General features: G+C 39.9%; 1 protein-coding gene across 9 annotated transcripts in view; it reads right to left on the bottom strand.

Annotated features, from left to right (window-relative positions):
- Nucleotides 1–24,227, bottom strand: part of HECTD1 (HECT domain containing E3 ubiquitin protein ligase 1) — a 66,863-nt gene that overhangs the window by 32,444 nt on the left and 10,192 nt on the right. For 4 of the 9 annotated variants that reach the window (XM_015415196.1, XM_015415199.1, XM_015415197.1 and 1 more), the window contains exons 3-18: nt 20,004–20,238; nt 18,498–18,725; nt 17,354–17,635; nt 16,877–17,165; nt 16,340–16,416; nt 16,136–16,234; nt 15,497–15,611; nt 14,071–14,245; nt 12,955–13,093; nt 12,343–12,513; nt 8,075–8,297; nt 7,946–7,990; nt 5,227–5,490; nt 5,052–5,128; nt 2,228–2,362; nt 1,366–1,512 (exon numbers count right to left, since the gene is read on the bottom strand). In XM_015415196.1, the coding sequence (XP_015270682.1) occupies nt 1,366–1,512; nt 2,228–2,362; nt 5,052–5,128; nt 5,227–5,490; nt 7,946–7,990; nt 8,075–8,297; nt 12,343–12,513; nt 12,955–13,093; nt 14,071–14,245; nt 15,497–15,611; nt 16,136–16,234; nt 16,340–16,416; nt 16,877–17,165; nt 17,354–17,635; nt 18,498–18,725; nt 20,004–20,238 (2,701 nt within the window). The remainder of the gene's footprint in view (nt 1–1,365; nt 1,513–2,227; nt 2,363–5,051; nt 5,129–5,226; nt 5,491–7,945; nt 7,991–8,074; nt 8,298–12,342; nt 12,514–12,954; nt 13,094–14,070; nt 14,246–15,496; nt 15,612–16,135; nt 16,235–16,339; nt 16,417–16,876; nt 17,166–17,353; nt 17,636–18,497; nt 18,726–20,003; nt 20,239–24,227) is intronic. The other 5 variants (XM_015415200.1, XM_015415195.1, XM_015415198.1 and 2 more) reach the window with 3 other exon arrangements.

Consider the following 24,227-nt stretch of genomic DNA (forward strand, 5'->3'; position numbering starts at 1 on the left):
AGGCACTGGCAAAGCTGAGTAGAACAAATGGCTGAATGCTCCTATGCCCAGCATGACGGATCTCCACTTGAAGTCCACTGCCATATACAGGGATCTCCAAACTATCTCTGGATTTGATCGCAGCCAGATGAGATGGCTAATTCTGCCACAACAGATGTAGCAACAATGTGTCAAACATTCCAGAGTGGGTAGAGTGTGATTATGTATTAATAAAAAAGTAAAATCAATATAATATCAATATATAATTTCAGGAGGTTGAAAATTCATAATTTGGGCAACTCATTTTTTTCCTCACTTTCTCCAGAATCTGAGAGAGCAAGATTCAAGTCCAGGTAGTATCAGATGAAGGGAGCGTTGACTCTCAAAAGCTCATATCCTGAAAATCTTGCTGGTCTCGAAGGCGCTCCCAGACTCGCTCTTCTATTGCAGACCAACACAGCTACCCACCTGAAACTATCTCCATAATTGGGCAATTCATTGTTCGTGTCTATGTCAGTTACTTAGTAGTAAGTCCCACAGAGTTCAAAGGTACTTGCCCCCAAGTCACTATGACGAAGTGGGAAGAACGCTCTCAAGTTGACATACTGGGACCTTGCCAGTAATTTCCCAGGTGCTGCCTGCCCACATATCTGACCAATAAGAATGGAATGGAGGAGAAAACAAAAAAGCACATATCTCACAAAGAGTTTTGTGATAGTGAAACAGAAGGAAGTTGGTGTGCATTTGTTTTTAATTTTGCAAAGATGCCACGGGGCACAGAAAAGTTCTTCCCAAAATCTTGGTGGGAGAAGGGCAGAAATAAGAAATGTTCGGCCTCTACAGCAGTGTCAGCCACACAGTCAGTTGTACCATTAGAAAACAAAAATCCAAACAGCCTCTAATTCAACAAGAAAAGCTCTGTTGGTCACTTAATTTTGACTTCCTATGGCATTTCACAGTGTTTTGCTTGATCTCTGAAAGGTACATTTGGGCAGAGGAAGATGCTTGGCAAGGGGCAGAGGAGCAAAGAGTAGCACTGAACTCACCCTTGCGACAGCCCTCTGGTACTTCACATTTCTTCACTTCTTGTGATACTCAAATAACACAGAACCATTCCCTGAAGCTTTCATTATTTGTGTTATGGCTTGATGGAGCTAGGAGACAGCAAGAGTCTCTTCCAAGCAGCACAAGTCTCTCCTACTGTTTATCTTCTCAATACCCCAGCACAAATGAAAAGAGAACACACCTCTTCCTCAAGCTTTTGTGCTTGCCAGAGGAAATAGTGGCCAAAATTAGCCAAGCCACAATCTGTAGATCCTTGTGTTTCAATACAGTTCCCTTACAGATTACTGTGAGTACATTGTTTATGAGTAGCAAAAAACTTACATTGTTCAGAACAGTAAGAAGTGCTTGCACCAAGCCACTACTGCACATTTCATATGGTGAAATAGTATTTTCGTCCTTCAGTAGGACAATTAAGTTTTCCAGAGCAGTTTTCATTAAATCTCGCCAAGGGTTCTCTCCCTCAATGAACTGAAAGAGAATCAGATAACAATGCTTCCATTCATTTCAATTCTTCCAGAACAAAACAGGCAAACTGCAAAACGTTATCATAAAATTCTTCTCTCTGCTATACTTCATGAATGACCCACAGCTCAGTAGCCCTAATAATAGCGATCAGAAGGTTGCAATATATCTGGCTTCCTTCTCCATCCTGCTTGTCCCTGCATTTGGTATGATGTTATGCTAATCTTACTCGATCAACCCAACTGTTGGGAGTAGTCTGCATCCACATTATTTGAACTGATTATTCTGTAACATCTTCCCCTTCACCTCTTTCAATTGTTTGCATCTTTTAGTATAAATGCCTAATGAACACCCACTCTATGCATCTGAAAAAATGGGCTCCGACTGAAAGCTTGCATTGGAATAAACTTTTTAAAAAGCCTTTATGGTGCCACAGGAGTCATGTTTCATTTTGCCTCTCTACCCTTTCACTCTAACTAGCAAATTGCCACAGTACACTTTTACCCAGGTTTGATGGATGTGTCATCTTCAGTGGCCCAGGTGTAGTCCTTCCTGCATTGATTTAATAATTTGCAAATAAAGCCAGGAGAAGGGGGATTTTGTGTACATCTGCACCAATGCTGGCATAACGTTCCCAACTCTATTTGCCCCCCCCCCTTTTTTTGCCCCCCGGGGGGGGGGGGGATATGGCAACCATTAAAACTGAAATATTAGTACTTGCCTGTCTGTTTGTATGAAGCTCCCATGCAGACTCTAGCTGAGTTGCTATGTTCCTCAGTGTTACAACTACACCTCTAGGCATACTTTCGACGGCTTTAAAGTGGTCATCATACAAGTCTCTAGCCATAGTTCGTACCTGCCAACATTATTTCCAAAGTCACAATTAAGCTACATGTACATAACACAGTAATTCATTTCAAAATCCAATGAAATATTTTTCCTGAGGCTTACAAATGTTAATTCCAGATTAATGTAGCCTGGGATGAAACTGGTTTATACCAGTTCTTTGAGCCATTTAGTCTACTAAAGCCTACTCTGAATGGCAGCAGATCACTAAGTTCTTGGAACAAGGTTTCTTCTCAACCCAGGTACCTGATTTTTTTTTAATATAATGGGTGATTGCCAGGGATTAAATCTGGAAATTAATGCATACGAAACATGGGCTCTACCACTGAGCTCTGGCCTCTCCACAATTCTGGACATAAATCCTATTTTCATAAATCCTATTTTATCTCAACAACCCTTGAAGCAGGGATGCTCCACAGAGAAGCTGAGGCCATCTGCTGAACAGGGATGTGATGTGTTTATAGAAAGGCTGTCTAGCCAATTATGTGGTGCAAATCCAACCAGAAAAAAATAGATGGAACCCATCAGGAGGCTTTCTCAGTGTGGAGTAATGGGGGTAATATGCTGGCTGCGACCTGCCTGGGTGGTCGCCTGTGCTGTTGCTATTCTGGTGAGACGCACCTGTGTCTGCCGGGGCAGCAGCTGCCGCAACGGCAACTCACGGAGGCACTCCAGGTGTTCAAGTGGGGGCCAGGGAGCCCATGGAGGGTCTTTGCCCTCTGCGGTGTTCCCCCAGCTGAATCCAAGCACAGCAGACAACAGCTTGCAGCACGACAAAGGCAGTGTTCCCCCCTTTTCGGATTTTCCACCTGGCGCAATGGCGGCAGGGGTAATGGAGAACCGGGGGTGCAAGAGCTTGGCGGACCCACGGGACGTTGCTACGCTGACTTGGATAGCCCTGGAAGGCTGGACAGACATGGACACTGGCAGGATACTGACACCGGAGACCGGGCTTGGTAACTACAGATGAAGTCAGCCAAAGAAAATCACCAGATTGACTGAGCCCAACTACCTGGAGTTGGACCACTATTTACAGTCTAATAACTGGCAGCAGATGTGGATGAACTATCCATAGGGAATGTTTAGGTTTAGATTTAGTTGACTGGTTTAGGAAATAGTGATAAATTGATTGAGTTGTTATTTTCCAATTAACTATGGTCTGAATGTATTGACTATTAACTGCCCTGTAATTGATTAATCTATTAGTTAATTGAATTGGTAGTTAAAGTACTGATAAAATTAATAAGAGATCATCCAGTTGTGGATATAAATTTGCAAAAAAAAGAAAAAGAAAAAAGGGAAACGGGGTAGGTTAGTTAGGTAAGTAGAAGCTACTGGTTTAATTGGGAGGGCATGTAAACTGAGGGGATAAGCCAAGTGTGGAGCTACTGGCAGTCAGCATCTGCTTCTGAAAGATCAATCTGGGTTGATTCAAGTTAGTTGGTCTGAGGCCCATGGCGGACTAAAGCCGGCAAAGATCAGCAGGTGAAACAATAACTGGGTTAATGATACCAGTGCTCCTGGGGGTACATATGGTCATATGTATCAGAACAATTCTATAACCTGGAATTTTATCTGATTTCCAAGATTTAGCTACAAGTATTCTGGATATCGTGAGGACATATAATATCAAACATGAATCACTATGCTTAATCCCATCGGGTAACATTAACAAAGAATTCACAATGAAAATTATGGAAATAAAAGAAATGGACAAACGAAACACGATATTAGCAGGGAAAGAAGAAACTATATTCCAAAAAAGATGGCAAAAGTTAGATAGATGGATGGTGAAAAATGTGTAATGTAAACTCCAAAGTATGTAAATGATTATGTTATGTTTGTTTTATACAATGGAAAATGATAAATAAGACAATATTTTAGGGCATTGTGAGCATAACTTATAGAAGTACCACCCAATTTCATAAAATAAAACTTCAGGTTAAAAACAGACTTCACCAAGAAACCAATGGGTTCAAAATAATTCTACCCATACCATGGATGCATTAACACATCTATGGATCATTGTGCTATAGCAATCATTTGCAAATAGACTGACTTGTCGACACAGGGTAATTCAGTTATGAATGATTTCTACAGCACAGTGAGAGCACAGCTTCCAATGAATTATGGATGCATCCTAGGATATATATTCTGTGGAAATAAAGCAGCAAAGGGGAAGAAATGAAGAGTGGGAATCATGGGATATTTGCAGGCAGTAGTTAGGGATTTAGACTGAGGGATGGCTTATGACCAGAGCTCATATGACAAATATGTATTCACTTGATGCAACCAGGAAAACCAGCAGCTTTGTGAAGCAGAACAGATTTAGCCACAAAAGGGTGACAATCAACATACCACAATAACTTTCACAAATGCAATGGACTATTAAAAAGGTATTTCTACAGACTTAAAATATACAAGGATGCTGTATTCTATGGATAAGAATTATGAAGAGTACAGAATCTAGTTTCCAGAACTTCCTCTCAGGGCTCCTCTTATTTTTATACTATTCAAGGAACTTTGATACCACAAAGAGATTTCCTTCTCTTGTTTTCCAAATAAATATTCTAGTTTTCATACACAGACAAGTTTAGGTTATCAAATTAATAGATAACCACAAGCAAGCAACAGCATAGTAATTACAAAAATAAAGCAGTCAATTCCTCAAATAAAAATTTTAAGACAAATATACAAACTTTTTGCTTGGTTTTTTCCAATTTGGATTTTAGCTTCCTGCCCCGTTTGCCAGTCCAACCAGTCACAAATTCTGATCCTACAAAACAATATCCAGAAGTCAGAGTATCATCTTGCCAGAACACTGTACATATACAACTGCAATTGTCATCTCATTACATGTATTTACACACTTACCCAAAGAGGTTTCAGCAGTGAATGAATGTTTAGTTCCTCTATTGGACTCAAAAACAAAACCTGGTAGATCTTCTTTTAATATTGTAGCTTGCTGACCATCTGAATTGTGAATAGCAATTTCTCCTTCCTTTAGACAGGTAAGAGACCAATTCCCCACAGTAAGTTTAGAAGGTCCCGGGGTCGATAAAATTGGTTGACTTGTTGTAGAAGCTTTTACTTGGCTTCGAGCTCTCTGTAACTTCTCTAAAAATTCACTTCGACTTTCTGTTAAAAAGAAAAGGTAACTAGAATTTGACTTTTAAGTATCACATATATAATAATTTTGTTTCATAAGGTAACATGTTTAATAAAATGCATTCAATGCAAATTTAAGTTTGGGATTCAAGTTCTCAGGATAGATCAAACATTAGCCCATTATACCACAGTGTGAGACATCACTACTGGGCAACTGGGAAATTGTGTAAGTGTATGTTTCATTTCTGCTAACAGGAATTCATCTACAGAAAAGCTCTCAAGGTTTAAGGAAGGATTGACTGTTCAGATTTGGAAAACAAAAGAGAAGGGCTTTGCAGGAACATTGAAATTCAGAGACACTTTACAGGTAAGTTGGTAACTCCATAAGGAATATCTAAAATCGTAGTTTTAATTGGATGTATTGTTTATAAAGAAATTCAATAGGTGGAAGAAGTATGATATCCAAAATATGATATATGTTTGGATATTTAATACTATTGTCCATTTTCAATGGCAATTTTCTTTGACTAGAAATAAAATAGTTCCATTATATGTTGTAAAATCACTACAATATAGTGTAAAACTAAACAGAAGTCCACAATCGTCAGGGTTGATTGGAACATAAATCATGCCAGCCCCATACCATCATCTCAGGAACATTTGGGGTTGTGTCATTCAGCTCCTAGCTGGGCTTGCATAAAAACAATGTTTGTGTGTAACAGTGCTTCCAATGTGTGATGTAGTCCATGACAATAGTGGAACTTTTTCAAGCAACAGACACTGCAGAAATGCAGTCCCACATATATAATACCTGCACTGAGCCACAGTTGATACTAGTTGAGAGCCCAACAGCAGTCTTGCATACAAAAATAATTGAGTAGAGACTGCTGTCACACACACATAGGGGTTGATTTAGTTGACTGCTGCATTCTTCACTTTTGTTCAAATGCACACTGCACAGATGAATAAGCCCCTTGCTGTCTACTGTGTTTCATGCACCAAGAGGACAGCTATGTCAGACTACACTATCTGATTAACAAAATTTATGAATATAATAAGCAGGGCTACATGAAACTGTAAATATTTCTTTTCCCCACTGCGAAATGTTAAAACTTGAATACAGTATAGTTTTGCAGTAACTGCTTAGAGTAGTATGTTATTACAATCACTTTGTGTCACTCTGGGACAGTCCACAATTACCAATACACTGTAGTAGTCTGGGATTTCTCCTAAGAGCAATATTCAAGTTGCCTTCAAAGAATTAATGCTGCTGAAATTCAGCAGCTTAACACATTTGTTTTTTATAAAACTTTACAGAATGCAGGATATGAATGCTCCTCAGGGGACAGCAACTTGACCAGTACCTAATCATGCTTCTTTAACTACCATTCAGTGCTAATCTGGCACAAGAATAATACATATGCAATATAAAAGTCATGGCCTTTGTAGCTGAGGAAACTTTGGAGGCTCTGCTGATTCTACACAAGGCAGCAGTTCCTAGGGCTATGATGCTATTTGGAGGCTCTGAGGTGACTCCCCTCATAGGGCTACATAAGCTTTGCAACTGTGCACCAGCCAGCTGGATCTTGTATGCCTGACAGCTGTCTCTGTCTTACTCCTCTACCATTTTTCTAGGCTGCCTACACCCTACAGTCTCACACAGGTTTACAATATGAACAGTAATATTTATCATAGTGATCATGATCTTCTGAAGTGTCAAAAATAGGAATAGGAGACAGCTGTCTTCATATTCAACAAGGAAACCTCACAACCTCCAAGCCACCACTCATTTTGTCTCCAGCAGCAGGTGTTCAACCACCTGATCAGTACAAAGAGTACAAACTGATAAACACTGAGGAAATAATTTTTCCTAATAATCAAATTCCTGATTTAAGGACTGCTGGACAGAAAAGCTTTCAGAATTAAGCCTTGTAGCGCAGCCTTACTCTGCTAGATAGAACAATTTCCTGAGAAGTTGAATCATAAAAGTATATTAAAGCAACTGTTCAAAAAAGATACAGCAATGCTATAGTTCATTACACACTTGCTATTTTTTTTCTATACACTATTTTTCAAATATTAGTTGTTGCACTAATGAAAAAAATTAAAACGCTGGAAAAGGTGAAAAAGCAAGCAATACCCACTATGCTTCAAACTATCAATAGCTCAGTATAACGTAAAATTCTTCTAGCTCAATGCCTCGCTGAGTTCTCAGTTCCAATTTTGCAGCACTGTCCACGCACATACACAGACATGCAACTTCATTCTGCTAACTAGATGCAAGCCACAAAAACCAACATTCCAATTTGCTATACCTGGAATGCAGTGAATTACCACTGCACACTGCCTTTAATTGCTGTTTGAAACATATTAGTATGTATAGAAAAGAATGAATACAAAATGAAGCTCAGATGTTCACTGAACACAGTTACTAAGAAAGGTTACTGTTACATGCTAGTTGACAAAAGCATCACAATAAACTGACCACCTTCCACCTGTTTACATCCTTTACTATTTAGTGAAGCAATTCCTGTAAAACAGAATATCTCAAAATCAAACAATATATATGCAATATTACAATGTCCTTAAATGTTAGTTGGGAACAGGATTGTACCTGAACTGTCAGATCCTCCTTCAGGACTCCCACTGGAATACATTGTAGCCAGCTTCCCATCCAAGATAAATCTGAACCATCCATTGCTACCATTAGAGAGTTCCAAAGCAGCAGCATCACTCCAAATATACAAACAGTCTCTTCCTCTAATGATTGACCAGTCCCTCCAGTGATACGGTTTACCCTGCTGTAGTTCTTTAGCATCCTCTTGAGGTTCATCCTCCTGTAATCAAGACAAACTCAATGAACAACTCCATATGCACGTAAATTAAACCACTTAAAGAAGAAACACAAGTATATTCACAGGCTACACAATCTTATATATGGTCCCAGAATTTCAGCAGACACACCTAACTTTAAAATGAATGTTACTTATTGTTATGTAAAATATTTTCATAGAACCAGAGAATTGGAAGGGACCTCCAGGGTCATCTAGTCCAACCCCCTGCACAATGCAGGAAATTCACAACTACCCCCCCCTCCACACCCCCAGTGACTGCTGTTCCATGCCCAAAAGATGACAAAAAACCTCCAGGATCTCCAGCCAAAATGGCCTGGAGCAAAACTGCTGCCTAACCCCAAAGTGACGATCAGCATTTCCCTAGGCGTGAAAGAAAGGGCCACAAGAACTAAGCACTAGCCTCTGTTTGAAAACCTCCAAAGGAGAGCCCACCACCTCCCGAGGAAGCCTGTTCCACTGAGGAAACGCTCTGTCAGGAAGTTCTTCTTAATGTTTAGCCAAAAACTCTTCTGATTTAACTTCAACCCATTGGTTCTGATTCAACCTTCTTGGGCAACAGAAGGCAACTCTGCACCATCCTCTATATGACAGCCCTTCAAGTACTTGAAAATGGTTATATCACTACTCAGTCATCTCCTCTTCAGGCTAAACATACCCAGCTCCTTCAACCTTTCCTCATAGGACTTGGTCTCCAGACCCCTCACCATCTTTGTTGTCCTCCTCTGGACACATTCCAGCTTGTCTATATACTTCTTAAATTGTAATGCCCAAAACTGGACACAGTACTCTAGATGAGGACTAACCAGAGCAGAGTAAAGCGATACCATCACTTCGTATGATCTGGACACTATACTTCTGTTGATTTGCCTTTTCAGCTACTGCATCACACTGCTGACTCATGTTCAATGTATGGTCTACTAAGACCCCTAGATTCTTTTCACACATACTACTGCCGAGACAAGTCTCCCCCATACTACAATTATGCATTTGATTTTTCCTACCTAAATGCAGAACTTTACATTTATCCCCACTGAAATTCATTTTTTAGTTTTAGCCCAGTTTTGCAGTCTGTCAAGATCATCCTGTATCCTGACTCTTTTACCATATTTGCTACCCCTCCGTATTTAGTGTCATCTGCAAATTGAATAAGCATTTCCTCTATTCCTTCGTCCAAATCATTTATAAAGATGTCGAACAAAACAGGTCCCAGGACAGATTCTTGAGGCACTCCACTTGTCACTCCACTCCAAGAGAATGAGGAACCATTAACAAGCACTCTTTGGGTGCGATCTGTCAACCAGTTACAGATCCACCTAACAGTCACAGGATTCAAACCACATTTTACCAAGTTGCCAACAAGAATATTTTGTGGAACCTTATCAAAAGCCTTACTGAAATCAAAATAAACTATGTCTACAGCATTCCCCTGATCCAGCAAGGTGCCAACTTTCTCAAAAAAAGAGGTAAGGTTAGTCTGACATGACTTGTTCTTGAGAAACCCATGCTGGCTCTTAGTAATCACACCTGTCCTTTCTAAATGCTCAAGGACTGTCTGATGAGTTGTTCTAAAACTTTCCCGGGTATAGCCGTCAAGCTGACAGGTCAGTAGTTACCCAGACCTTCCTTTTTCCCCTTCTTGAAGATGGGGACAACATTTCCCCACCTCCAATCTTCTGACACCTCACCTGTTCTCCAAGAATTCTCAAAATAATGGACAGAGGCTTAGAAATTACACCCGCGAGTTCTTTTAGTACCCTTGGATGCAGTTCATCTGGCCCCGAGGACTTAGTTTCATTTAGGGAAACTAGGTGTTCAGGTACTACCCCTAGGCTGAAACTCCCTTCGCTCATCATGTGTTCTGTTTTTTGCTATGTTGAGCACCGTTTCCCTCACAAAAGAAAACTGAGAAAAGGTAGGAATTGAGCAGTTCTGTTCTCTCTTCATCACCTGTTACAATTTCACTTTCCTGTCCCAGCAATAGGTCTATCATGTCCTTGACATTTTTCTTACTTTGAACATAAGAACCTTTTTTTGTTGTTTTTAGCATCTCTCGCTAGCCTAAACTCATACTGAGCTTTAGCTTTCCTAACTCTCTCTCTATAAGCACTGGTTATTTGTTTATATTCATCCTTGGTTATAAGGCCCTCCTTCCACTTTCTAAATGGGTCATTTTTATTTCTTAAGTCTTTAGAAACCTGTTTATGGAGCCCCCTTGGCTTCTTTAGGCTCCTCCCATTTTTCCTTCTCACAGGAATCACTTGTGATTGTGCTTTCCTGAAGTGATTGCTTTCCTGAAGTCCAACCAATATGTCTGACTACATACAGCTTTTCCCTTCCCCAAATCTGTAAATTCCAAAATTATATCATCACTACTACCTAGGGTGTCCACTACTTTCACCTCGTCAACTAGTTCTTCTCTGTTGGCGAGAATCAAGTCCAATATAGCAGATCCCCTTGTTTCCCTCTCCACTTTCTGGAAAACGAAGTTGTCAGCAAGACTAGTCAAGAATTTATTAGACCTTTCATTTTTAGAGTTGGACTTCCGACAGATATCCAAATAATTGATGCCTCCCATGACCACCTCTTTGAGAATGATGTAATATGTTCTAGGAGTGTCTCATCCAAGTCCTTTGCCTGGCTTGGTGGTCTACAGCAGACCACCACCATAATATCACTATTATTTCTCACTCCTCCTGTTTTTACCCAGAGACTCTCAACTGGACTTCCATGCTCAGATTCATGTATTTCCTCTCAAGTATATCTTTTACATATCATGTGACTCCTCCACCCTTCCTTATTTATCTGTCTCTTTTAAATCAGTTGTACCCCTCAATCCTAATATTCAAATTGTGAGTGTCATTCCACCAAGTTTCAGTAATGCCTATCAGGTCATAGTTCCCTTCCTGTATTAAGACTTCCTCCTGCTTGTTTCCCATACTCTGCACATTAGCGGAGAGACATCAGAACCCATGTTTTATGCACTGTGAGGTTTTCGTTTCTGTACTTACCTGTGAGTTAAAGTTACATAGCATACATGCCACTACCCACAAAACTGTAGAGTTCTTATCTCCAGTTATTGGCATCATACTAGGCTTTGCATTTTTGTCTCACTCCCCCATAGGATTTAGTTTAAAGCTCTCCTTATTAGGTTTGCAAGGCCGTTACCACACATTTTTTCCTACCTTTTAAATTTCCTTCTCACTCAAACTATGTCCCCAAGGTGGTAAACAATAAAAACATTAGGACAAGGTTTCACACAAACATAAATATACAAAAACAATTGAAACAGATCACAAGCACACATACATGAATGGAAGGAAAAGTTAATGAGAACAGCAAAGGAATGCCAGACAAAACCAGAAAGTCTTCACTTTCTGTGAAGGCAGAAGACAATGGCAGAAGGGGACAGATGACTCTTTCCAGGGAAAGAATTCCATAATATTGATACCAACATGTTTAGAGTTACTGTGACAGACAATGACACTAAAAAACTGACGGAAGCATGCTTTAGAGACAGACTTGTTCCCCGTTTTTATCTCACAAAATAAATTTGTGCTGAAAAGCTGAGTGTTCATGTAGCATCCTTACCAGCATTATCAATCCAGTGAAAAAATGAAACATTAGTTAACCAACAGAGAATTCAGTGTACAGATTGTGAGTTGCTCAAGGCTACAGTACCTTCAAATGCACATCAGAACTGGTTTGATGGGCAGTTCACCCCTACCCACTAGTCAGTTTCACACTTTTGATTTACACAGCATAAGAATGTAAACATGGCTTGTGGTTGTTCCAAGTAAGCTGGCATTTGTATATCCACTATAGTTGGCCCTACAGAATTCCCATATCCCCACTCAGTGTGCCATACTGATGTTAGTTAGACAAAAGGTTTTCTTCACTAGTGGACTTTGCAACTGGAAGATTTGAAAAAGTTCTAAGTCATGTAAGTCCTTTACTAGAATGTATTGCACTTTGCACTCAACACTTCACACAGCTGATGGACAGAAGCAGGGAAGCAACCTATACTTACTTTCTCTGGTTTAGATTCTTCTTCATTCTCATCATCAGAAGATGGTCCTGCCAGAGTTGACACTTTACTTATTACACCAAGCCTAGCAAGCTGATCCAAAAAAAGATCACCTCCTTTATCAACCAAATCTCTTATAATCTGCAAGGCTAGTAAGTGGCCATCATCATCATCCTGGGGGGGAGATTACAGAGAAGGCATTAGTTCACTTTCTGACAAGTAGTCCACACTTAGGAGACATTGGCTGTCATACTAATCTGAAAAGCTTGAAAGAAGTGTTCTCTCTGAACAACTCCTCCACTATTTAGGGCTATTTGATGTGTTACATAGTAAAAGTCTGTTTTACACCAAACATACAGGAAAGCCCCAGTCAGCCTCAGCAGTGAGTATCAGTATGATACATGTATGACGTAATATTCAACAGGCCCTTCTATCAGTTCTCTTGCCTCGAGGGCTGCCTCCATCTGAACAAACTCAGAAACTAACAAGAAGTGTATTGCATCCTTGAATAACTTGTTACAATGCTCCACCATTTTTAATAATATGCACAATCTAATAGGCTCTGCAATGCATCTTTATCACAAAAATTGGAGGTCACAAGTAAACTACAAATACCTCTTGATCTAGAACTGTAGCAGTGATCTCCACCAGTACTGTAGGCAAATTGTGACCAGCATCAGAATCACAAACTTCTTTTAGCAAAGCTTCAGAACAAAAATGAATCATTTTCCTGATGAGAGCAAGACTTGCTTTCCTTTTAAAGACAGAAAAATACAATTGTTACTAAACTGAACCAGGAACACTCAGAAGGGAGCAGGTTTTTTCACTAATGTGTTCAACTACAACTCAGCACCTTCAGTCTATCATCATCACCAGGGATCAAAAGATTTTGATTATGCCCAAATTGTATAGTGGTACTAGCCACTGACAGAGTTGAAGCAGTGCTCCATTCCATTCTTCTGCTGCCACACCCAAACTGTGTGTAATGTATGAAACCGACAATCAACAATGCATGAGCCCTGTGAAAAAAATGTGATGCAACAGTGCCAGAGCAAAAGGTATTCTTCAGGGCAGGAAACGGTTCCAGTCCTCTCCCTCCCCACATGTTTAACAACTCCAGGAAGTGACTTGTTGATCAGACAGGAGGTTCTTCATTCTTTAATGATACACCACTTTCAAACAAACCTGGAGTCTAGAGGTGGGAAAGAGAGACTAGTAGAAACCACCACCACAACATAAATGTGCTGTTTTGTTTAAAAGGCAGGGAGAGATGCATTTACCTAAGAGAGTCTTGTTATTTACATGTATACACGAGACTGCCTTATCCCAAGCCATACCCCTGTTTCATCAAAGTCAGTACTGACCACCAGACACCAGCTCTCCAGGATCTCAGGAAGAGAACATCATACACTATACGAACCTTTAACTGGAGATAATAGAAATTGAACCCAGGGACCTTCTGCATGCAACAGCAGATGCTCTACCACTGAGCCACAAATCCACCCCATGAATTTTCTTATTCACAACTGGTGCTAATTCTATAACCTCTACATGTGAATTTCAGGAGTAAGACAATTCAATACACATAAATCACAGTATGGTGTGTGCTTAGATTATTTTAACCATCCAAGAATTATCTCCCTCCCCCCCTTTATACTTCTCCTCTGCTGCACCAGCAATCTTCTCATCAATTACATGCCTCGCTCAATGGAATCTTGACAGTATTCTCACCTTATTGAAGGCAGCATAGTTTGTTGAAATGTTTGAGCAAACACAGGCAATAATCTTTTCAAGTATATTGGAGCCATTTCTGGATCACCTTTGGGCTCATTTGATTCTTCCTCATCTTTGTTTGAATCTTTCTTTTTCTTTTCATCTCCTTTATTAACTGGACACATCCAGTCACCTGCAATTGGTTTAAGATATGTATAATGAAAATACTCACTTTTATTAAAGTATTTTTGGATTATGCAAAAATTTCACTTTCTAAGGAAAAGGAATTGGATTGGACCACACTGAACATTTCCACTCACTATAAGGGCTTTTTCTCAAGTAGAAACACCAGTCAGTCACTGCATTGTGCTCAAGTCAACCTGACTGTGTACTCCCTAGCATTTGTGCAATACATAACACACAAAGTGTACTTCAACGTACATATACACATTCAAACTGGGATAGTGGCATTCTTCAGTTAAATCATATCACACCTCCAAACTGGACTACAATGACTGCATCAAGTACCACCTTGCCTTTTGTACACAACAACATTGATTGGCAACAAAAGAAATCATCATGATTTCACAGAAGCTCTTGCAAAATATTATGTGGCACAAATGGTACAGAAGTAAGACTTCTGTTCTATCACCGTGTGATAGAACCAACCCAATTCATTTATCAGTTTCAGGTTTTTGTAGAAATTATGCAAACTGCTAACAGAGGCTTCTTACTACCTTCCTGATACCACAACTACTCTATTATAGAATTTTAACATTTTCTCCCTGTCAAAATACCATTGCTCACTGATCACAGCTACAGAAGTTCTTATCCAGGCACCCAAATCCGAGGCATAGGACTTGATTATCATTCTTGTGGTTTCTTTGAAAAAAACTGTCTTATTTGTTTAACAAATAAAATGTTCATTTTATGTGCACATACCGCCTACCATATTCACGCATGTGATGAAACTATACAGATGTGGAAAGCCCATTTAAGTAGCCTAAAAAAGTTGAGCACAGCACTCTGTCTTCTCCAACAGAGCTACCATTTATCCTTTATTTGTTCACTCACTGCTGTCAAATGCACATGCAGCTTCATAAGGAGCTGGGGCTAGGAATTGTCCTATCAGGCTGTTCAACATTTTGCTTGTTTGCCTTAAATACTGCTGAGATTTATTTTCAGCAAACTGCACTACAGAGTAAAACAGTAATTTTCTGGAATCGAAACATGTGACTATCACTGCTAAATGAGGAACAGGCTTTCCATGACTATTTTAGCTTTGAAACAGGGAAGAGAATGTACAGACACCTTGCAGCTCAACTCCTTTTCTTTGAATCATACTGCAAACTAATAAACAGAACTCTCAATTCTACAGTGTTATATTTGAATTAGGACGTTCATTTACTCTAAATAAAGCAGGCCAACATCTATTTAAACTAACCTGGTGACTGAAGAATGGCCACTACTTCACTGTGCCCCCTTTCACGAGCCTTATCCAAAGGTGTCTTTCCATCTTCATCTCTCAAATCTGGATTGGCACCATGTCGCAGAAGAGTCTTTAAAAAATTACAATATTATCATGAAAGTTGCTATAATCTAGAAGTTAGTCAGTGTAAAAATACTACACTAATGGGTTCCTTGGACCATGATTGCACCTTTATTAGGTGTAAGGCTACTGAGCAGGAGAGACTAGGGAAGACAAGAGGACTAGTTTGCTTCTATGGATTTCTTGATCACAGATACTGAGTATGTGAGCCAGATGTAAAAGTTTTACAGAAGTACCCAGGCAATCACACATAAATTTAGCACACCTAGTACACATTCAATTCAAGATACAGATTTCCTTATTATTTCTATTCTGTATGAAAACGGTTGACAGAATTTGTGTCAATTTCAAAATGCAACTCCACAGAAACAATAGTAAGAATTTATCCCATCCAAACATATACCTTAGGGCCTATTTAATCCAATGAAAAGGCAGGAAAGGGTGAAGGATAGAGCATTTGAAGGGGTAATTTGTTTTTTTCCTTTTTATTCAAAATTCAAAAATGGAAACAAACAATTAACAAAAAAAATGCACCTTTGCTACTTGAGGTCTTCCGAAGCATGCAGCATAATGTAAGGATGATGACCTTTGACCCCTATTAACATCAGCGCCCCTTTCACAGAGAAATTCAACCTATTTACAAAAGCAACAGAGGACACAGGTAGAAGAGGAATAGTTTTTATTTGCATGGGGTTTTTCCCACAGAAGATCAAGACAATTATACATTTATTTGCTTACCATTTCCTGAGTTCCAAAAGCTGAGGCCCAATTTAAGAGAGTTTGCCCTACATCATCCATAAAGTTTACTTCAAAAGCTGAAAGGGGGAGGGGGAAAGAGATTTAAAAGTTATCTATTTTTGTACCCAAGTTACCACAACTGACATAAAGGAAGGGACAAATCTCAGTAAACTACATGGCAAATTAATCAAACCTTTATACTTGTACATGGAGAGACATTATCCATGGTTAATGGTTCACATGAAATGGCAAACCATGGGTGCTGCTACTATATGAACAAACTTGGGAACCCTCATGTTCACAGACTACCCTCCCCTGTCCCCCTGGTGGAACTCTGGTTTTCACTAGCTGGCTATGAGCCTAGAGATCTCCCAAGCTCACGCATGTAATGACAAACTATGACTTGTTTGTGAACCATACCTTGTGCATCAATTTGAACACCATAATTATCCATTCACTTTTATACTCGGATACAATAAAGGTATTTGTTAGGACATCAACTAGAATTCACTGAACAGAACAGAATTCTTTGCCTACCTCCTGTGTCTATAGCATCTATTAGCGCATCAGTATCTTTGCTGCGGATGCAATCTATCAGCTGCCGATGAGAACGCTCCCCAGTGCTATCCAGCCTACGTAATCCTGGGATTCTCCCTGTAGATCCAGCACTAGACTTTGGCAGGGCTTTTCGTCCTTCAAATAGTAGCACCAAAAGAAGATCTACCAAACGCATGGTATCTAGTACACACCTTTCATCACCCTGCAATGCACTCTCTATAGAATCTGGAAGCTCAGATCTTAGGAGATCCTGGAAATAATTAAAAGTCTGAACAATAAAAATATACAGAACTTTAGACAAGCCAATGAGAAAGGGATTTCACATCCATATGAAAATGCTGAATTTTAACAGATTCAAGTCTAGAGAAAAAACTAGCAAAAACTATAGTTTAATATTATAAGGATTTTAAAAAGTGAAATAACAAGATGACTAAATAGTAACAAAGAAATTCTTACATGGGTTACTACTGGAGAGCCTCTGCAGAGTGTTGATAATAGGCTCACAATAGTGGACACCTGATTACTCAATTTAGAGTCTGCAGCAGCAGATGGTGCTCCTGTGCTGCTTCGGCCAGGTTTGCATGCTGAAGACGGTCCTGAAACTGTGCCGCCTGCTGCAGCCATGCGAGATAACAGCTCCTCAGTAAGTCCATGTTTGGCTAATGGTGCTGGATCTACTCCACGGCGTGTAAATCGGTCAGCTAGTGAAGCAAAACACCGCAGCGCACCATCTGAAACCTGAAGAGGACGACTGATAACGTACTTCAAACCATTCATTCAATGCAACACCTGATCAGCCACAATTGTCACGGACACCCACACAAGAAAATGGAGTTCTAGATGTAGCCCTTGTTGCAGCACTTTTTGAACTATATATGCACTTATCTCTCTAAAGGAGAGCCAGATTCATGTTAAAGTAATATGGCACTATAAAGACTAACAGATTTATTGTGCCCTGAACTAAAACTTTTCAACTGCATGAAATATTTACAGTACCTGTCTCTCACAGGCCAAGAAAGGACAGGCTTGTATTCCCCCAACCTGAAGCAATACTCAACATCAATAGTAATTAATACAAACCAAGCAACTGCCTTTGAAACAAGTCATGGTGCCAACTCTGTTCCCATATTTACAAAAGGGAAATTATCACATGACCCAAAATCAACAGCATACCACTAAGGGCTCTTTCATCCATGCCATTTGTATTGATCAAAGCCAGACAGCCTCTATACAATATAATAGACACAAATCAGACATTTGAAATGGAAACACTAAAGAAATTACAGGCAGGCTGCCCCATACTTTAGTGAAAAAATTCAAGATGGTCTACAGCATGAAGCTGCTAGTGCACTGGAATTCAGATGCATTTACAGGTTAGATACTTTTGTTTTTAAAGCATTCATCCTAATAACTTTGTGACTACTTGTAACACTAGCCTACACTGGCTACTGGAAATATGATGATATAACATATCCACATTGTTTTATAACAGATGTATCAAATTTGTTGGCAAGCTACATACAATGTTGCCATCAATGGCATTTTATATATATATATATATATACACACACACACACTAAAATAATTCTGAATCATTTACCTGATGGTCTTCATGTTTTAGCAAACTTGAAAGGGATTCAACACAGATCTCTAAAGAAGAATCCTGAGGTTCCATTTTTCCACAGAGTCTGGATACTACAGCCATTGCAGAATGCAAAGTATCTTTATGAACTAGATGCCCACTATCTCGAATAAATGTCAATACACAGTTCAATCCTCCAGCTTCAAATACAGCACCAGACTCACGGGTACAGATGAGCTCCAATACCTATAATGAAAATGAAATAATAATTTCTTTTTAAGAGCAAGAACCACTTCTTCAAAATCTAGTAGTTATCATTAACTTTACTTCTTAAAAATCTGTCTGATGTAACATCTGCTTTTGAGTGCATTTTATACAACATAGAGCAGACAAAAACAACTAATGATTAGGCCATTAAATGAAATTGTCAAAATGAAATCACTGATTCACTCCAAACAGGAAAGATGATAAAACCATGATTTGGCAGAAGGGGAAATTTTATCAGACAATAGAAAGTATGAAAAACCAATATGTCAAAAAGCCTAATGATCACTATCACTGAGAAATCAAAATTATTTCGGGCTTCAAGACATTTGACCAAGTCAGTACATTTTTGAACTACTGTGAAACAGAAAGGTGGCTTAGACCCCACCAAAAAAGATCAACAGAATGATTTCCATCAGCTAAGAATGATTCTCTCCTCTCTACCTTCCAGTGCATATCAAAATGCCCCCTCAAACGCTGCTCCTGGGGAAAGGAGTACACCCTGGAACGGAATGAGGAGCAGTCAGAAGTCTGCAGGAGGAGGGGGAAATGGCAAAAATTGCCTCCACTTTTGCCCAAGGAAACGTTAGGAAGAATCAACCCTTTGTTTCTAGAGGGACCGGGGCTCAATGGTAGAGCATTTGCTTGGCATGCAGAATGTCTCAGATTCTATCCCTGGCACCTTCAGTTGAAACAATAAGGTGGTAAATGACAACAAATATTTCTGCTTGAGACCCTGGAGAGCCACTGCTAGGCTGAGTGGAGAACACTGACCTTCATGGGCCAATGTCCTGATTCAGTATAAGGCAGTATAAAGATATGTGAACTTAATTTGCAAAAGCCTAAGTTCCAAACCAGATGCATCAGCATGAAGCCTATTTATAGATCTCCCATTAGTTTTTAAAAGCAACTGCAAATGTCTCAGATGCTGGTTGAACACATGGAAGGTGCTATACTGATAACCACCTTCATGGGGGGGGGGGGGGAATCGTGTGTAAATATCCAAGGCTTTGGATCCTGCTTGGCATACTCTGTAATATAAACAGTGTGTTCTGCTAAGGCATTGACTTCAGACTATCTAGGAATAAGTCCACAAGTGTGTGTTGCTTTTTTTGACACTAGTTTTGCTATTTTTATTTGGTTAAGATTTCAAATTCAAAGGCAATAAATTCTGGTCTCATGAGTACACCACTATTATAACCACACTTGATATTCATGAAGTTTTCTGTTCTGCAGCTAAAGTAAATTATTACAACATACCTTCACACATTGCTCAGCCAAGTCTCTGCTGGTTCTGTTGTTAAGCTCAACAACTACTAAGCGATTACAAAGTGCTTTGATAGCACCATCTACTCCCACAATCCGTCGGGTGCATTCTGCTGATACATCCAAATAATAAGTTATGGCGCGAGCTGTTACTTCTAATACATTGTCTGGAGCACTTTCATCAAGGAAAATTTTGCACAGTGCTGGCAAAAACGTACGAGGTGGACACCTGTTGGAAGAGTGAGAGAGAAGCTCATTACCTATCATCTACATATACATGTTTTCCAAGGCACATAATTTCTCATACATAGAAGTCACTAACACTAGACTAATCTCCAGATCAGGGTTCCCCAACAGGGTGTCCGTAGGATGCCGTTATGCCCACCAGCACCTTTCTCGATGCCTTCTTGGAAAATGGGCTACCCCATAGGCCATCCTCACTGCCATGCATTTTTTTTAAAAAGTTCTTTGACTGGCAACACCCATGAGGATTTGCACTGAATGATTGGGTAGGCTGCTGCCCATCTTATCCATTACCTCCCACTCTCCTCCATGGGGGGAAGCACTTTTTTGCTTCACAGGAGTCAGTCAGATTGTTTTGGTCCTGGGTGCCTGTTGCTGTCAGGAACAGGAAAAAAAACCCTTGCCATGCAAGCCAGCTGGCTTGCTTTTGCTGCAAAAACTGCCACTGCCAGGACAGAGAAGATTCTCTCTCTCACTTTCTCTCCACCCCCCCCCCTGCAAGCCGGTGGGGTTATTCTTGGCCAGGCCCTGCTGCTGGGAATAGGGGGGGGGGAGTCTTGCCTCTGCTCTGCAAAGTGGCTGGGCTGCTGCCACTGCAAAGAAAGAAGAGAGTCTTTCTTTCTCCAATGCAAACTAGTCTGCTTTCTCCCCAGGTGCTGTTAGGGATGAAAGAAAAGCCTTTCCATCAGGTTGCTAGCTTGAATTGGGCAGGGAAAGAAAAGCTAATGGCAAAGAGGGAAGCTGGAAGCAGGCAGAAGTATGAAGAAAGCCATGAGCTGAACAGGCAGAGGAAACCCTTCTTTCACCTCTTTTTCTTCCCCACCACTATTGGGATTCCACTTCTTCTGCCTTAGGTTTTCTTGTATGGGTTTGTTCTCCTCCCCCCACTCTGGTTTTTTATCCCCCCCCTCAGTTTTCTCTCTGTGTTTGTGGGTTTTATTTGCTGTTTTCTCAATTCCCATTCCGGGGTGTGTGCGTGTGTCTGTGTGTGAGTGCCTATTATGACAGACCCCTGTCTCTTTCTCAACAACCAGGCAGGATTTTTCCACCAAAAATATTTTAGTTCCCCTCAGTAACTGAGTCGCCCTCCAGTAGCATGTATTTCTTCTTTGTCTGATAAGCTTAAATTGTCCCACCCTGTTAGACCCAGTACAGGAACTTGAGGAAAATATAGGTGCTGCCCTGTTTCATAAACCCTTATGAAATGGCACTTGAGGCAGATTTACTTTCAAAAACAGAATAGAAATTTTATTAAACAGGCACGAAATATATCAATATGAGGATTCATGGTACAGAGGTTGCTGAGATAAAACTTTCTAATATCTACAGAACTAAGGCTTTTGAACATACAAGAGTGTTGTTAAAGCTTAATTTCTGTGTTTCAAGTTCTTTGCAGTGAGAGGGTTTTGCTTATTATATATTTCAGCTATTACACAGAATCTTGAATACAATTTCTGAGTGAATAGCTTTGTCTTAGTGCTTCTAGGTTTCTTGCTTCAGAGATTTAGGTTTTCCCTTTAGATATTACAGTTTTTCACTAACTCCTGAGCTTTCTAAGTTTCTCACCTACATCACAGACCAGGGTTCTCTTCCCAAACCTTTCCAATGGCATGAAGTTATTCTCCTTGTCCCTAAGAAGCAATAATTTCTTTTACTATTTGGCTTGTGGGAGTTCTCTCTACCCAGACCTTCTCCAAATCCTTCTCCCGTATCCATTGTCTGTATAAAGCTGTTCTGTAGCTTTCTTGACTGAGAATCTAAATTCTCCCTCAGGATAGTTGTAATAGATTTAAGACAATGAGGTCCCCCCTCTTTACAGAAGTACTACTCTGACAACTCCCTAACAGAAATCACTGACTCCCAAAGTCTCTTCCCTCAGAAGCCAAACCCTCTGGCTACTGATCCAGAAATTAGTTTTTAGACCAAGACCAAAAGGCGAATGAATATTTTCCCTCCAGATCAGCTGTTTTATTTCCTCTCTAAGCTGATGCTGCCCAATCAGAGAGCAAGTAGAACAGCCAATCACATAAGCTCTTTTCTCCAGGGAAGATTAACTCATAAGGTCGCCAACTCTCTGTCCCAAGCAGCATTTTAAAAAGCATGCTTTTCTGAGCAATCCATCACACCTGTCCAAAACTGAAATGATACTAAAAAACACATGGGACTTTCAGGATTGGTCTGCAAATGATGTATCAAATTTAAGTTAAGAGCATCGTGTCTAAATGTCATTGTGAGAGCCAGTGTTGTATAGTGGTTAAGAATTTTGGACTAGTATCTGGGAGACCCAGATTGAAATCCCCACTTGTGCCATGGAAACTCACTGGGTGACCATGGGTCACTCACACTCTCTCAGCCTAACCTATCTCACAGGGTTGTTGTGAACACAAAATAGTGGAGAGGAGAATGATGTAAGCTGCTTTAGGTCCCCATTGGGGAGAAAGGTAGGATATAAATTAATTAAATAAATAAAAGTTCTCTGCAAAGGTAGGTACTCTTACAGATACATGGATTAAAGATAAATGCTTTGAATTTCACAATGAAATGTGAGAAAGTTTGACAATGTTTGCATAGATGCAAATAATCACCAAATTCCAAATGTAACACCGCATGAGCAGAACAGGAAAACACAGGTAAGACCAACAAACCACTTTTACTATTATCTCCCAATCCTACTATCATAGGGAAACTATACGGAACTTCCTTTACCTGTAACAAGGAGATCTGTTGTGCTGGCAACCTGATTTAAATGATTAATCTTTAAGGCATCACAAGATACTTAAGTTGCAGCAGACTAATGCAACTACCTTTCTGGAATTCCTCCATATGGTGACTTCTCCCATGTATCATGGAGTTTCATGCTCACCTGTTACAGGGCTTGACAGGACACCTAGGAATTTTACTGTGGTGCCTAGTATTTTAAAAAAATAATTAATTTATTTCTATTTATATCCCACCCTCCCCGCCATCATTTATTCTAAGTGCCTGTTGGTGATTCTCAGTAGAAGTACAAAGCTCATCTGAGTGCAGGATAAAGATTTTTGTTGTGATGACAACTATGGTTACTCGATATTTATTTATACAAAACACTTTTGTTATAGCTTTTTTTAAAAAAAGACAAGAAACTGTGAAGAGTTTAGGATTAGTTTTTTGGGTAGCAATAATTACAAAGTATGGTCATTAAAAAAGAAATCACTGAAGGCTGAAAAATAAGTCTGGCTCCTAAATTTTTTGGGGGTTTGTAAAGCAGAAGAAAATTTATCAAGGTCTGTGGTACATGATCTGATGGAAACTACTACTAGGAACATTTGCAAGCTGCATGAATATAAACTGCAAAGTAGAGCCAACTGGCATAGACACTGAGTTCTTTGCAGTTAGTTCGCATGAAATGATTTGTTACATATCCAGGTGGGTAGCCGTGTTGGTCTGAAGCAATATAATGAAGTTTGTTGGTCTTAAAAGTGCCACTGAACTCAAACTTTGATTTGTCACAGTTTCTCATACAACGGGTGGCCTGATGGTTTGAGTCAACCTGGAAGAATGTGAACCTTTACTGCTATTACTCTTTATAGTGTCATCAGCACTTTATGAAGCATAAACATAAACAGAAGATGTCTCTTGGCCAGAGAAGCAAAATATGGGTGGGAAAGGGAGGGAGAAAGTGAGAAAAGATACCAAAAGTAACTGAGAACTCTTCCTCAAAATACAGATGACCCCAAAAGATGACAAAAGCAACACTTACTAAAGCTCTTTTACTGGTCTTATGGCTTTCCTGGAGAAGTATTAACTTAATAGTGCAGTCCTGAACAGTATCACTTTCTAAGACCATTGATTTTAAGGGACTTAGAAGGGTGTAACGCCACTTAGAACTACACTGTAAGTCCATCAGCCCTAATGAATGTAGGCCCCACAGGGGGTATTTTCTGACTCTTTCAATTCAAACGTGGGGGGGGGGGGGGCACGACAAGCACATGTCAC

This window comes from Gekko japonicus, unplaced genomic scaffold (genome assembly GCF_001447785.1).
Source record: "Gekko japonicus isolate JY-2015 unplaced genomic scaffold, Gekko_japonicus_V1.1 scaffold83, whole genome shotgun sequence".
NCBI lineage: Eukaryota > Metazoa > Chordata > Lepidosauria > Squamata > Gekkonidae > Gekko > Gekko japonicus.